Source organism: Callospermophilus lateralis, chromosome 8 (assembly GCF_048772815.1).
Source record: "Callospermophilus lateralis isolate mCalLat2 chromosome 8, mCalLat2.hap1, whole genome shotgun sequence".
NCBI lineage: Eukaryota > Metazoa > Chordata > Mammalia > Rodentia > Sciuridae > Callospermophilus > Callospermophilus lateralis.
In genome coordinates this window covers 1,509,461-1,523,074 of record NC_135312.1, presented here as the reverse complement: position 1 = coordinate 1,523,074, position 13,614 = coordinate 1,509,461, and the positions used below count along the sequence as shown (strand labels likewise).

Sequence of the window (13,614 nt, the reverse complement as noted above, 5' to 3'; positions counted from 1 at the left end):
AGGAAGGAAACTTTTTTTTTTCCTCCCCCAAAATCATAATTCCCTCTCTGATGTCCGGCGTTCCCTATTTCCCAGGGTTCCACCGCTTCCTCCCCCGCCAGGCAGAGGTGAATCGACTCCTGAGGTAGGAGCCTCCCTGGGCGGGACTGGGAACCCAGAGCAGCGGGAGATGGAAAGTCAACACAGTCCCACAGCAAATAAGTGAGGAGAGGGCCTTTGAAATTTTTTTAATACAAAAATACTCATACACAATTTTCCAAACACAACTTTCCACTTTAAATGCTATTTTTCCCCAACTGGCAATTCTCAAATCTATATTTCAGTATATTCCCCCCAAAATTTCAAGTTTTAAAGTCTAACTATCAAACCTGGTGATAGCACCCAGTGTTCCTAGAAGGAACCTGCACCTGCGTGAAGCTCAGACACCGACAGGCACACTTCACTGAGGGTTGGTTCATTCTGACGCGGCATCTCACAGCTCGACAGGCCACAGTGGCACCATGATGCCAACAGACAGTGCTCTACTCCACCAAGTCACCAGCTACACCTCTCACAGATGAAAATACTTGCAACTGACAGCTGTTTGTGTACTTAATAAGACGACACGTTTCTTGAATCCTTGAAAATAAGGTGGTTCTAAAATATGGGCACTGTACACATCATGGCTCAGGTGTCATGATAAAACATCTCAGAGGCCTCAAGAGCACCAACCTGTGTGCGTCCCGGGGCCCAGAGAGGCCCAGGAGGCATCACTGGGGAAAGGAGGGCTGTCCCCAAGGATGGACAGCTGGATCCTCACTACTTTCATTCAAGACACACTTCCCCACAAGTGACCACACAATGGTGGGGCACCCCTGTCCTCACAGGCCAGTGCTGGCATGGGCAAGCACCAGGTTTGCACATGTGAGCTGCCTATGCATGGGGGGTGTGCACAGGGCAGGTCGAGGCTGACTCCTGATGCCAAGAATGCAGGGGCATCCGGCTGATTTCCATGTTGTACTTCACATTAACAAGAAAGAACTGAAGCTGATGTCTGGGAAGCCATCAAATCCTCAAAAGCAAATCCTCCCCCAGACTCAGAACGAACTCGGGCAGGTTGGAGCACCAGTCATGGCTGCATGCCTGGCCACTATCCCAAGGCCCTGTTTTACTCAGATTTATGAACTGATCTAATAGATTCTCAAAGTTAGTGTTATTTGCTCATTGTTTTTGAAAAGGGGAATCATTTAACATTTTTGCAGCATTTCCTTTAGGAAGCTTGAGTTTAATTTGGAGATATCAAAGTGACTTAAAAATCATAAAACTTTACTAACTGCCAATATAAAAATAAATTAATCTGTTCCCCAAAGTGCATTGCAAAACCACTTCTCGTGTTCGCTCGGCTGGTAGGAAGGTATCTTTTGGACAAGTCACAACACTGGTGGGCACCCATCTGAGGAGCCTGGGGCCTTGTGCTCCAAAGGCTGGGGCCGTGTGCATATGGGGATGCTACCTGGCCTGTCACCGAATAGCCTTCCGAATTCAAGGCATAAGGAGCAGAAAATCTGTGAACCAAATCCAGCATTTTCTGAGGACAGTATGAGTGGAGTTAGGCCCTAAGTGGAACTCCTAAGGCCTGTCTGGTGGACCTGCTCATGTGGGAGCCACGGCCCACTGCAGAGCTGCTTGTTCTTTTGGTCCTTGATAAGGTTACTTTTGGGGACCATGATTGGAGAAAAGCAAAGGGGTGGCTGCCGGTCAGCAAACTTCCTCCCACTGGGCTGTGCTGGGCCAATAGGCCCATACACCTGGTGCCCGAGAGCAGCCAGTCCTGGGTCCACAGGGCAGCAGGACAGCGGCAGGCAAGACCTCTGCAGAAAGTAGTACCTGCCACCCATACACGCCCCCTCCTGCAGGATGCCTGCAGGTTCCCCCTTTCTCATGGTGCTCCATGCTCCCCAGGACAAACAAGAGGCACCCCCAGGAAGGAAGGACCAGGTCTTCCAGAGACAACTTAGTACTCCTCAGCTCTCTCTGTGGGTCTTTCAATAATTAAGAGCCAATTTTATCTCCAGGCCTGACCACCGGAGACCTTGTGGTGCCCTTGGAGAGCGTGCGAGAGGAGCGTGGCTAGTGAGCCCACAGAGTAAAGGGAAGGCTCACTCCAGCCACGGAGTGCTGCTGCAGCCCCATGCCCTCAGCAGTCTGGCACACACCCTGAGTGCACTGCCTCTGAAAGAGAACTCAGGGTCGCATCAGTGAGCACACGTTTCATTTGGTGGTGGTTTGTGAAACAGGTTTAGCAAGAATATATTGAGAATAAAAGCCAGATTTTTAAAAAAAGAAAAATCCAAATGAAAAAAAATATACAAAGTTTTCCCCTCAAATGTGGGTTAGAACCTAGTGTGTTCAGAAAGACCCAAAGGAGAAGTGGCCCACTACGAACACAGGCCATTCCTCGTGACCCGCACATCCACAGCAGGTGTGTTACCAGCACTGGGTTCAAACCCACAGAGAGACGACGGCAGGAGAGCTTGCAACACACCACCACTTCCACGCTCCAGGGGGCCAGCCTGTCACCAGGATGGGAAGGAGGGAAGCATTCCAAGGAAAAATTCACATTAGTACAAAAAAAAAAAAAAAAAGCTGTTTCCAAAGAGCAAAATGATCAGAACCATGGTCTGTGGGAACCAGGGCCTGAGTCCCGTCTCCTGAGTGGTGGCAGCACTGTGCAGAAGCCGAGCGGCGTGGGGCGGAGCAGGGACCCTGCAGAAAACACTACTCTACACGCTTCTGATGAGATAAAGACATTTCACACACCCATTAATCTTCAATAGCAACTTCAGCCTAACAGAGCCTGGGAGGGAGCACGGTCGTCCGCAGGGCCTCAGTGGCCTGGCGCTCTGGGCCAGGCTGGCTTGTCCGACTGTCCAGCTCATGGCCGGGAGGTTGTCAGTGCAGACAGCACAGCTGCGTGTGGCTCAGTGGGGAGGCGCTCCCTCCCTAGGAGGCCTGGACGTCTGTCGTGGCGGCTGCCAGCTGGGTCCCAGGGCGCTGCCATGCTCGCCCTCCCTGCAGGCAGGGCTGGCCGCCCCACGCCACCCCCGGATTGGACCATGCCGCCACCTGGCGCTATTTGCCTTCCGTGACCCTCCGCCAACACCTCCTTTTCCTCCTCTTCCCCTTGGACTTGGTGGGCTCTGGAAAGTGTTTCTCAGTCTCGGCACTCCTGCCCGACTCTGCCCCCAAGTCATGCTCACAGCAGTAGGGCCGCCCATCCGGGGTGGAGCGGAAGGCTGTCCCGTCCTGGTGCTCCTTACAGAAAGAATTGGGGCAGAAGTGGCAGAACGAGGTAGAAGGCTTGCCACACACGTCACAGTGATGCCAGGGGCACTCCCACTTCCCTGCAACAAAGCACAGCGTCAGCAACAGGAGGGACAGCCGCACACCAGGTCTTCAGGGCTCACGTGCATGGGTCTGAGCCCAGAGGCTCAGCATGTGCTCCACCACTGAGCCCCCTTACTTTTCTTACAAGAGAAATAAGTTGCCCGTGATGGCCTCAAACTCAAACTCGCGATCGATCGGGAGCTCCTGCCTCCGCCTCTCAAGTAGCCGGGGTCACAGGTGTGTACCATCAAATCCAGGCTGAAAGGATTTCTAAAGCTGTCCAGTCAAGGGGCTGGGGCTGAGGCTCAGTGGGAGAGCACTTGTCTCACATGTGTGAGGCACTGGGTTGTATTCTCAGCACCACATATAAGTAAATGAATAAAACAAAGGTCCACCAACAACTTCAAATATTAGAAACAAAATTGTCCAGTCAAATGCATGCAAGTTAGCACAGGACACTGTTTTTGTCCAACTGCCAAAGAAAGGCTGCTACTACACATACCAGGGCCTGGAGCATGGGGGCCACGCGTGGACCAGGAGGCAGCTCCCTGCGGTGAGCCCTGCCTGGTCTCCCACCCTGCGCCCTCCCTGCTCTGCAGCTGCCTGTTCAAAGGGCATCTTCTGCCCGGACACTGGCCTTTCTGGCATTAAACTGAAAAGGACTTTAGGTTAAGGGTAGCTATCACATCCACTGCAAATATTTCTATCTTTTTCCCTCAGGTGCAAGAGGGTCTCTTAATCTCTTCTGAAACCACAGTAGTTTCACCCTGATGCTGGCACTCGCTTTGAAATAGCAGGGGTGGCAGGAGACACTTCATCTTCCTCCAAATGACCATGTGGTCCATGCACTCCCAGCAGCTCCTCCTGGTGCGCCGCGTCACTGGGGAGTGTCCCCACACATCTTGGCAGGGACTAAGGTGTGGTGCAGCCAGGCCAAGGATGCTGTACAACTCAGGAGGCCAGAGGAGCTGAGGCTGCTGCAGTGGACTCTTGGCACACACGAGGGAGGGCACCACTCTCAGGTGGGCTCCAGGACTTCCCTGTGGGGCTCTGGCAGGACCTCTGGACCGAGACAGTCACCACCCAAATGACCAACCAATTACTGGACAGACAAGGCCCATTCAGCAGAGAAGAGGCCCAGTGAGAGCAGCATCCCTGGATGGGCACCTACCGAAGGGCCGCTTGCCCAGGCCCAAGCAGCCCAGGTGATAGGCCTTGGTGCACAGCTTGCGGTCACACAGCACCAGTTGGCCACCGTCACCACAGCGGAAGCACTCGTCCTCAGACCGCCTCTTTCCTTCCCCCTTGGCTCTGCGCCGCCTCGTTTTCTTCTTGGTCTTCTTACCCTTTTCCTCTGCTGAAAGGGATGCTGAGGTCTAGAGTCAGAAAGGAGTATAGTCCACTTAGAAGAGCCACATGCCTGGGGCAGAGCACTTGCCCCAGGCCCATCCCCAGCACCCAGGAAGAGAGAAACCAGAGGACTGCGCAGATTCCAACAGGAAGTAGTGAATCAAAGAGCCCCCGAGGGGTGAGGCCGCGGGGCCATGGGGCCATCCTGGAACTCTGAAGACACTCAGGTCGCCTGCAGAGGGGGCAGTCCACACCCAGACAGCTCCACCACCCGCAGGCCCGTCTGGCCCACCACCAAGAGCTCAGCCAAGAATAAGCCCAGTGCTGTTGGCAGCCTCCAGGAATGACATGCAGCCCTGGCTGGACTGGCTGATGGGGCGCAGGGCCCCAGGCTCGCCTGCGGGAGAAGAGGGAGAACCCAGAGCCCAGGCTGCCCCTGTGAAGGGAATGGGTGAGGGCAGCGGCAATCCTAAAGCTGGGCTCAGGCCAGGTTCTGCACAGTTGGGAAGAAGTGACTGCCCCGACCAGTGTCCTGCAGCCTCTTTCTGCAGCCTCAGAAAGTGGCCTTGCTGGAAGCAGGGTTGCTGCAAATGCAGCTGGGGTGAGGTCCCACTGGAGCGGGGCCCTGCGTGGAGCACGGCTGGTGACAAGGTGATGGGCCAGGCCAGGCCCTGGGTTCTGTGCCCAGCACCACAATAAAGGCGGGAGGTCTGGACACAGCCACACCTGGGGGAGGAGACGAGGTGGAAGCCGAGGCTGGCTGATGCCTGTGCAGGCCAAGGAGGGCTGCGGCCACCACCAGGAGCTGGCAAGGCCCGAGACAGCCCTTCCCACGGAGCTCTGAGGTGCTGTGGCCCTGCCCATGCCCTGTACCCAGCCATCTGGCCGTCATCACCAGGGTGTTTGGCTGCAACAGCCACAGCACAAGCCTCAGCCCACAGCACAAGCCCCTTCAAAGAGAATGCTGTCCCCTGAAGGCATACCTGTGACGGTAAGGTCACCAGCAGCTAAGAAGTACCTGGCCTTCATGGAAGGAAGTCACAAAGACCTCACCTTTGGTCTGTCCCCAAGGAATCCACTGCAATTGGAGGCTCCACACCGACAGACCGTTTTCTCGTTGCCGAGACAGTCGAGGTTGTAATTAAAAGTCAGTTCTGTCCCTGTGAGGAGAGAAGACGCAGCACACTGCAGAGCGCCCCACCCCGGCAGTGCAAGGGGCCAGAGCCAGTCTGCAGGGTCCCCTGCTGTTCTCACATCTACACTGCACCACTGAGGTCTACAAAACAGACGATCAAAACAAGCCTTCAGCTCACCACCTCCCACCCCCCGACAGCCTGTGCCCAGCCACCACTTCTGCCTGCACAACCAGGAGTGCCCACGCCGTCCCCAAGTACCCGCAGGGATGTCGCACACAGCAAACAGGCCCACTCGCGTGTCACCATTCACAGTCCACTTGAGGGTCTCACAGTTGGGCTGGCAGCTGTGGTTCATAAATCGAGAATAGTTTCCTTTGGGGCCAGCATCAATTATACGATCCTACAGGGTTAAAAAAAAAAAAAAAAAGACAAGCTGAGCGGATGGCTCCACTCTGAGCAACTGCTACCTTCTTAACGGGAACTCTCGTGGTCCTAAGTGAGGCTGGACTAGTGCCAGTTGTGCTGGCAGCTGTGGTGTCCTGCATTTGTGGAACACCCCAAACCAGTCCTGATTCTCTCGCTCACAGAGGGTGGGTTGGAACGACTCAGAGGAGTGTGCCCGGCAAGCACAGGGCAAAGGGAAGCCAGCCCACGCCTGCACCACCTTGCACAAGGACATGCACAAGGACATGCACAAGGCTGCAGGGGCATGAGCGTCACTGCCAGGCAGCAGCCAGACTGCCCAACCAAGCACAGGCCAAGCACAAAGCCAGGCCAACTGCGCAGATAAAGAGGCATCTGTTGAGGCAGCAGGCCAGGGACTGACGGCATCCACAAGAGCCATACGCTGGCTAGTGAGGGAGGGACAAGCATGGATGGCTTTGAGGAAAGCACTCTCACAGAAGCCCTGGAAATCAGAAATACAAGCTCACTGTGGCCCTGGGAATTGTCTCACGGAAACCCAGGCTCCCGTGGCAAGAGGGAAATGGCATCTACCTACAGTGGCCCACTCTGGAGAGACACCTCTGCCCAAAAGCAGGGAGGACAGACAGCCACTCAGGCTCCAGCTATATACCGTGGCAACAGCTAGACCAACTGCACAATTGGTGGGTCCCTGCTCTGTGAGAGGTACCTAAGAGGCACAATTCTGAGCTGGTGCAAATGGGGATGAATAGGTGTCCACAGATGCCCACTGACCCACGTCGAGGGCCCAAGGGCTCTGTGCAGAGGAGGCACAGCCCTGGGTGCCTCTCCAGGGGACCCTGTTGCTCTCTCACCCCTAACAATCTAGCCACACTGGTTGTTCCTTTGCAAACAGAAAGCTAGGCACAGAGGTGCACACCTGCAATCCCAGTGACTCAGGAGGCTGAGGCAGGAGGATTTCAAGTTCCAGGCCAACCTCAGCAACTTAGTGAGACCCTAAGCAACTTAGCAAGACCTGTCTCAAAAACAAAAATAGAAATAAGATCAGAACATAGATGCTCACTATGCAAGAGGTAACAACCTTGTACAGCAAAACTCTAGCCTGAGTTTCCGGGTCCTTCCCACAGCTGCAAGGTGTTCAGGACGTTCCTTGACAGGCAGGCATGGAGCCATCCGCCCGCCCACGGTGAACTGTTAGGCTCTCTACTGTGCTGATGCTGAGGTCCCTGGGGCTCACCTACCACCCAGGCTTGGGGCACTCAGGCTCCCCCACCACGCTCTGGACGGCGAAGGGCCTCAGGCAGGGGGTAGAACCTGGCCATGCACATCACAGCTCAATGCAGGGCTCAGCACTGTCTCCTCCTTCCCACCTGTGCATGGCCTGCTTTACTTATCTGAAGACACTGTCCATTCAAAACGTCAGACCTTTCGCAGTGAGTATCATGACCCTCATCACAGGGCACCTCTCCACAAAATTCTCAGGACCCCTGGCTACACTCGTGCAGGCTTTGCCCAGCACCCTGACCCAGCTTTCCCTGCCCCTCAGTGCATCTGAAACATACAGGTGCAGTGTGAAGAGGCACCTGCACTTGCTGAGTGGACAGCTCTGGGCCAGGGCCTGGTCTCCCACAGCCACCTGCCACGCAGTGGAGAGCTTCAAGACCCCCCAGGACACGCCCAGCCTTCAGCTGCAAGGCAAAGGTCCAAGGCCGACTTCCATGTGGACTCAGAGTTACCTTCTTAACGGGAACTCTCACGGTCCTAAGTGAGGCTGGACTAGCGTCAGTTGTGCTGGCAGCTGTGGTGTCCTGCATCTGTGTGACACCCCAAACCAATCCTGATTCTCTTGCTCACAGAGGGTGGGTTGGAACGACTTGGAGGATGAGCCCAGCAAGCACGGGGCAAAGGGAAGCCATTCACCGAGGTCATGAAGTGCCCACAGTGGAGACCCTGTGACCCTGCGTGCTGACCACACCATCCTACCTGGCCCACAGTGAGACCCCGAGGCTGTTTGTACACACACCACTCCTGTGGCTCTGCTTGGCTTCCCCACACTTCCTATGCTGCCCGCCCCCATCAGCATCCTCAGTCCACCACGAGGTCAGGGACGGTGCCCACCCCACCAAAGCCCCCCCCCACTCTGAAGCATGCTTGGAGCTTCAGGACAGCAGGACCCCCCATGGAGACGCAGCCCAAGATCCACCCCCACGACTCTGAAGCTCACATGAGCGGGGGGTCTTCCTGCACAGCCTGCCTCTGGAAGAGGTGAGCACATGACCAGGGCAGTCATGGCCCCACATGTAGACATACTGGACAGAGGGATGGGTCAGAGTGGGAGAGCCTAAGAGTTCAGCACACTGCACAGAATGGCTGGCGACAACCCATGTGGGTCATTTATGGAATTTTCTTGGACTGTTTTCAGTTACCTTATTGCAGGAAGCGAGACGACACTAGGGATCGGGGCACTGCTGTCCTTGACCTGGGAGCCCTGACCCAGTGAGGGCAGTACCTCAAGACCTGTGTGCCTGGTCTCTCCACGTCAGGACTCACTGGACAACAGTAAATCCACCAGCTATGTCATTATGTCAGTTCATCAGCTTCGATTCCCCAAGTGCCACAACTCTGTTGTGACCGTGGCAACTGCAAGCTCTTTATTCCACTTCAGTCTCAATCACAAAACTCCATACTCCCAAACCACACAGCACATGCTGTACAAGGACACACAGGCCACACGAAGGCCATGAGCCAGGGAGGCCACAGGATTTAAAGAGGCAGCACCAAGGGCAGAGGCCCAGAGTCCGGGGTGGGGTTTTGAGCAGTCGCAGCTCTTGAGAAAGGGTCTGGACAGCACTTCCCTAGGACCTGATGAGCGACTCCAGGGAGTCAGAACCTCTCCCCTGGGGTCCCTGGTGCTACAGGTGGGGGCTGCCAGTATAAGGAGCCCTGCCAGAGTTGCCCTCCTTTTATGGGTCCTGGAAAAGCTGGAGGCCCATCCAGTGGTCTGGGGTCTCTCTCATGTTCAAAGCCCTGACTTCTTTGGTGTTAAGGTATCTGCAGTCTGTGTCCTAAGACCGAGAAGCTCTGTGGCTGGTGCCATACCTCTGCAGACAAGATGCCCCCAACCGCTCCAGCAGAAAAGCCTGGACAGAGCCAGTCAGAGCAGGAGAGCCCACTCACACCAGTCCTGCTGCTGCAACTGCCCCTTGTCCTCCTGGGTACTGGGTACTCACCCTTCAATGGCTGCTTCAGGAAGGGTTCAGCCTGCACTATTTCTGACATTCAACCTACTTCTCTGCAGATGTGACACTAAAGTCGCACCAAGCTGAACTGCGTCCAGGCAGTGGGTGCTGTGTCCCATCCCTGAACACCGAGGTGGTTTCAAGAAGCCTCTGCAAGGTCTCACTCTATGAGTCTCATAAGCCGCTGAATTTCACATCTAACTACCAAAGGGGTCTCTGTTCAACCCTGTGATTAAGCTCTCCATGTTGACGGTGCTGGACTGACTTCCCTGGAACACCAGACTCCACTTCTCAAGTCCAACTCTCCTCTCTTCCTTTATTACTTGGGCTAAGTCCTGTTTGTGGCCAGCTGTGTGTCTGAAGTGAGGAGGTCAGCAGGCCACCAAATGTCAGGCAAGAGCTGTCCTCGAGTGCTCAGGGCCTCGGGCTGCCCAAACCGAGCCGGTGTGTGGTGCCTGCCACGTGCTCGGTTTCCGTCTCCAGTTGGGGCATCCTGCAGGCTTTTCTGCTCCCCACTTTCCTGTTGGTGCACTACAGTTATACCTAACGGTGGACCTGTCATACAGACTGGTACATGCACAGAGTGCAACAGTACCATCTGGCCAAGGTCCTGCAGGGTTTTTTTGTTTTGTTTTGTTTTTTACCCTGCTCAAATCCTGGTAAGCTTCATCAGGAAAATGATGTAAGTTCCAGACTCCTGAAACCCTCTCCTCACACCACCCCTCCACTCCATCTATAGACTTCTCTACTTTTGTTTTTTGTTGTTGTTGTTGTTGTTTTGTTTTTGTTTTTTTGCAGTAGGGATTGAACCCAAGGGCACTAAACCACTGAGTCACATCCCCAGCCATGAGTGTGTGTGTGTGTGTGTGTGTGTGTGAGAGAGAGAGAGAGAGAGAGAGAGAGAGAGAGAGAGAGAGAGAGTAAGAGGTGTGTCCATAAAAAGGGTTATGGGCACGCAGCCCCTTTTATTTTTTGAGACAGAGTTACTAAGTTGCTAAGGCTGGTGTCAGATTTGCAACCCTCCTGCCATGCCTCTGAGTTGCTGGGACCTTTAAGGAGTGCACACCACACTTGGCTCTAGAGACAGTTTTAAGCAGTCATTCTAAAGGCCTTGTCTAGGGGCTGGACTTGTGACTCAGTGGCAGAGCGCTTGCCTTGCACATGTGAGGCACTAGGTTCGATCCTCAGCACCACATAAAAATGAATAAACAAAATAGATACTGCATCTGTCTATAACTAAAAATATTTTTAAAAAAAAGACCTTGTCTAGAGATATGCCAATGGGTTTTTTTTTTTTTAGAGAGTTCCCATTTATTTTTTTTCTTGAAACGAGCCATACTTCCCTGGTTCTCTGCAGGCCTCGTGATTTCCTAAAGTGTACATCCCAGTCTTAATTACATGGCAACTCTGGAAATCAGACTCTCCTTGTTCCCCCAGGTGGCTGTTTGTTGTCAGTGTGTTTTGTTTAGTGTGTTGTGCGCTGTGTCTGTGTCAAGGGTGGGCCTGGGTCTCCCAGGTCATTGTTGAGCCTGCACCTATCCCTGGGAGGATGCGAGAACTCTCTGTGCTGCTAGTTCTGAATGTCCTGGTCTCTGATATCTGACTCCCTGAACGGAAAAGAGAAGAGGAAGGCGGGGAGGGCAGCAGGCGGAGGGCTGAGCAGAGGAGCAAGGGCAGCAGGCGCCACCCTCTCCTCTTCGAGGTGTCCAGGACAGGGTCCTTGCTGCCAGACAGGCCTCCTGAATCAGTCAGATGCAGCCATGATGTGAGACACACTGTGAATGACCAGGCTGTTGCGTTTCCTCTGAAAACCAGGCAGAAGTGGACACGAGCCCTGCCAACACGTGTGCAGAGGGTCTGACTGTGAGCAGGACCTTAGGAGTTGCCTGATGAGGTCCTTCAGCCTGAGAAGGGAGGCGGGCCAGGCAGTCCCTGGCATATACTAACAGCCCTGCCCTAGGCTGCAGGGACCACCCAAGAGCACTCCCATCTCCTCCCCCTGCTGGTGATGCCCCTGAAGAGCTGGCTACAGGTCACCTCAGAAATTGCTCACTTAGAGCAGCAACTGTATAAATTCTGGCAGCACCCTTTAAGGGAGTTTGAGTGTTAGTATTTGTTTGTTCTGTTTTGGTTTAGGGTAGCTGTGGATGGACAGTATGCCTTTGTTTATTTCGATGTGTTGCTGAGGATCTAACCCAGTGCCTCCCACATGCCAGGCAAGCCCTCTGCCACTGATCTACAGCCACAGCCCGAGCGTCAGTTTTAATAGACATCTCCCAAGCAACATGAGTCATTAAGGCTGCTCTAGGGATACATGCAGCTGCTGCCACAGGCTGGAGCTGGGCACTAGCAAGCTGGTACTCTGTTGAGACCTGAAACTGACACAGAATTCACACCATTTACCACCCAGGCCCTTCCCTGGAAGCTGCAGGCCCTCAAGAGTCCACAGTGGCCACACCAGGCAGCTCCTCGGTGAAGATCCTGCTCACAGTCACACCCTCTGCACACGGGTTGGCAGGGCTTGTGTCCACTTCCACCTGGTTTTCAGAGGAAACGCACCAGCCTGGTCATTCGGAGCATATCTCACATCATGGCTGCATCTTTGCTCCAGCCCATTCTTCCAGGTCAAGTCCACCATGAATGATTTCAGTTCTTCTCCATGTGTGACTTGGCCTTTCCTACTACACTCCTGTCATTGAAATTCAGACTCTGAAATTTAGTAAGGCACAGGCCTACAGTTTTAATTTCTTAATTTCTTTTTTTTATATTTATTTTTTTAGTTGCAGGTGGACACAATATCTTTTTTTTATTTGTACGTGGTGCCGAGAATTGAACCCAGTGCCTCATGCATGCTAGGCGAGTGCGCTACCACTTGAGCCACTTGTAGCCACATCCCCAGCCCTACAGTTTTAATTCCTAACAAAATAATCTTCCCCCAAAACAGACCAAATAAAAGGCTACCTGCTGCCTTTTGGGACAAATTTATTGAACCCTTTCTTAGCACTGTGGTCAATAGGCCTCTGAGCAGGCCCTTGTCGCTGGTCCCAGGGGAGGTCTCAACAAGTGCTGAGAACCTGGAGGAGGAAGGGCTACCCGCCTCTCCAGTCCCAGGACCCACAGATTCTTCAACCAATTATTTTGTTTTAAAAATTTCAACCCTACATAAAAAAGAAATAGCACAGTGCCCCTGTGCACCTACTCTCACACACATTTTACTCTGCTTGCTTTCTCTCAACTCTTGCACATGTGCACGGGCATAAACGTGTGCATCTGTGTACTGACACAATTTTCTTGCTTGCTTTTCTTTGGTTGGGGGAGGTAGGGGGCAGTACTGGGAATTGAATCCAGGGTGCTCTACCACTGAGCTATACCCCCAGCTGTTTTTATTTTTTTCTTGGTACCAGAGATTGAACTGAGGGGCACTCAACCAGTGAGTCACACCCCCAGCCCTACTTTGTATTTTACTTAGAAACAGGGTCTGAGTTGCTTAGCACCTCACCATTGCTAAGGCTGGCTTTGAACTCACGATCCTCCTGCCTCAGCCTCCCGAGCTGCTGGGATTACAGGCCTGCGCCATTGTGCCTGGCAGCCCTTTTTATTTTTGAGTTCTGACTAGGTTGTCCAGGATGACCTTGAAGTTGGGATCCTCCTGCCTCAGCCTCCTGAGTATCTGGGTAACAGGTGTGTGCACCACAACCAGCTGCACACCCATTTTCTCCCTGGTTCCTTGAAGGTGTATGTGGCCACCACCCAGTACATCTGACACACACATGCGCGCTGCAGGCACCATTGCAGGCTCGCTCCCTTGCTGGGCCTTGGCACCTCCTGCACCTGAGATGTAACATCAAGAACAGTTTCCTGAGCTGGGGACATGGTTCAGTTGGTAGAGTGCTTGCCTTGTGGGCACAAGGCCCTGGGTTCAATCCCCAGAAGCACCCCTCCCCCCGCCCATACACACAAAAAGAAAACAATTTCCTGTCCAAACAGACTCCCTGACTATTTTCAAAATGTCATTTATAGCTCCCAACACAGCCCCCCCCCCGCCCCCGCCCCACCACTCAAACCCCTGCCTGCTTAAAGCTCTGATCACGAAGCACACA

General features: G+C 53.8%; 1 protein-coding gene across 5 annotated transcripts in view; it reads right to left on the bottom strand.

The window, feature by feature from the left end:
- Positions 1-247: 247 nt before the first annotated feature.
- Nsd2 (nuclear receptor binding SET domain protein 2) overlaps positions 248-13,614 on the bottom strand; it is a 76,849-nt gene continuing 63,482 nt past the window's right edge. For 3 of the 5 annotated variants that reach the window (XM_076863944.1, XM_076863942.1, XM_076863943.1), the window contains 4 exons: positions 6,111-6,252; positions 5,770-5,876; positions 4,538-4,742; positions 248-3,383 (listed from right to left, as the gene is read on the bottom strand). In XM_076863944.1, coding sequence (XP_076720059.1) covers positions 3,112-3,383; positions 4,538-4,742; positions 5,770-5,876; positions 6,111-6,252 — 726 coding nt within the window. In that variant the 3' untranslated portion in view covers positions 248-3,111. Of the gene's footprint in view, positions 3,384-4,537; positions 4,743-5,769; positions 5,877-6,110; positions 6,253-7,194; positions 7,291-11,910; positions 12,052-13,614 lie in introns of those variants that run through there. The other 2 variants (XR_013092122.1, XM_076863945.1) reach the window with 2 other exon arrangements.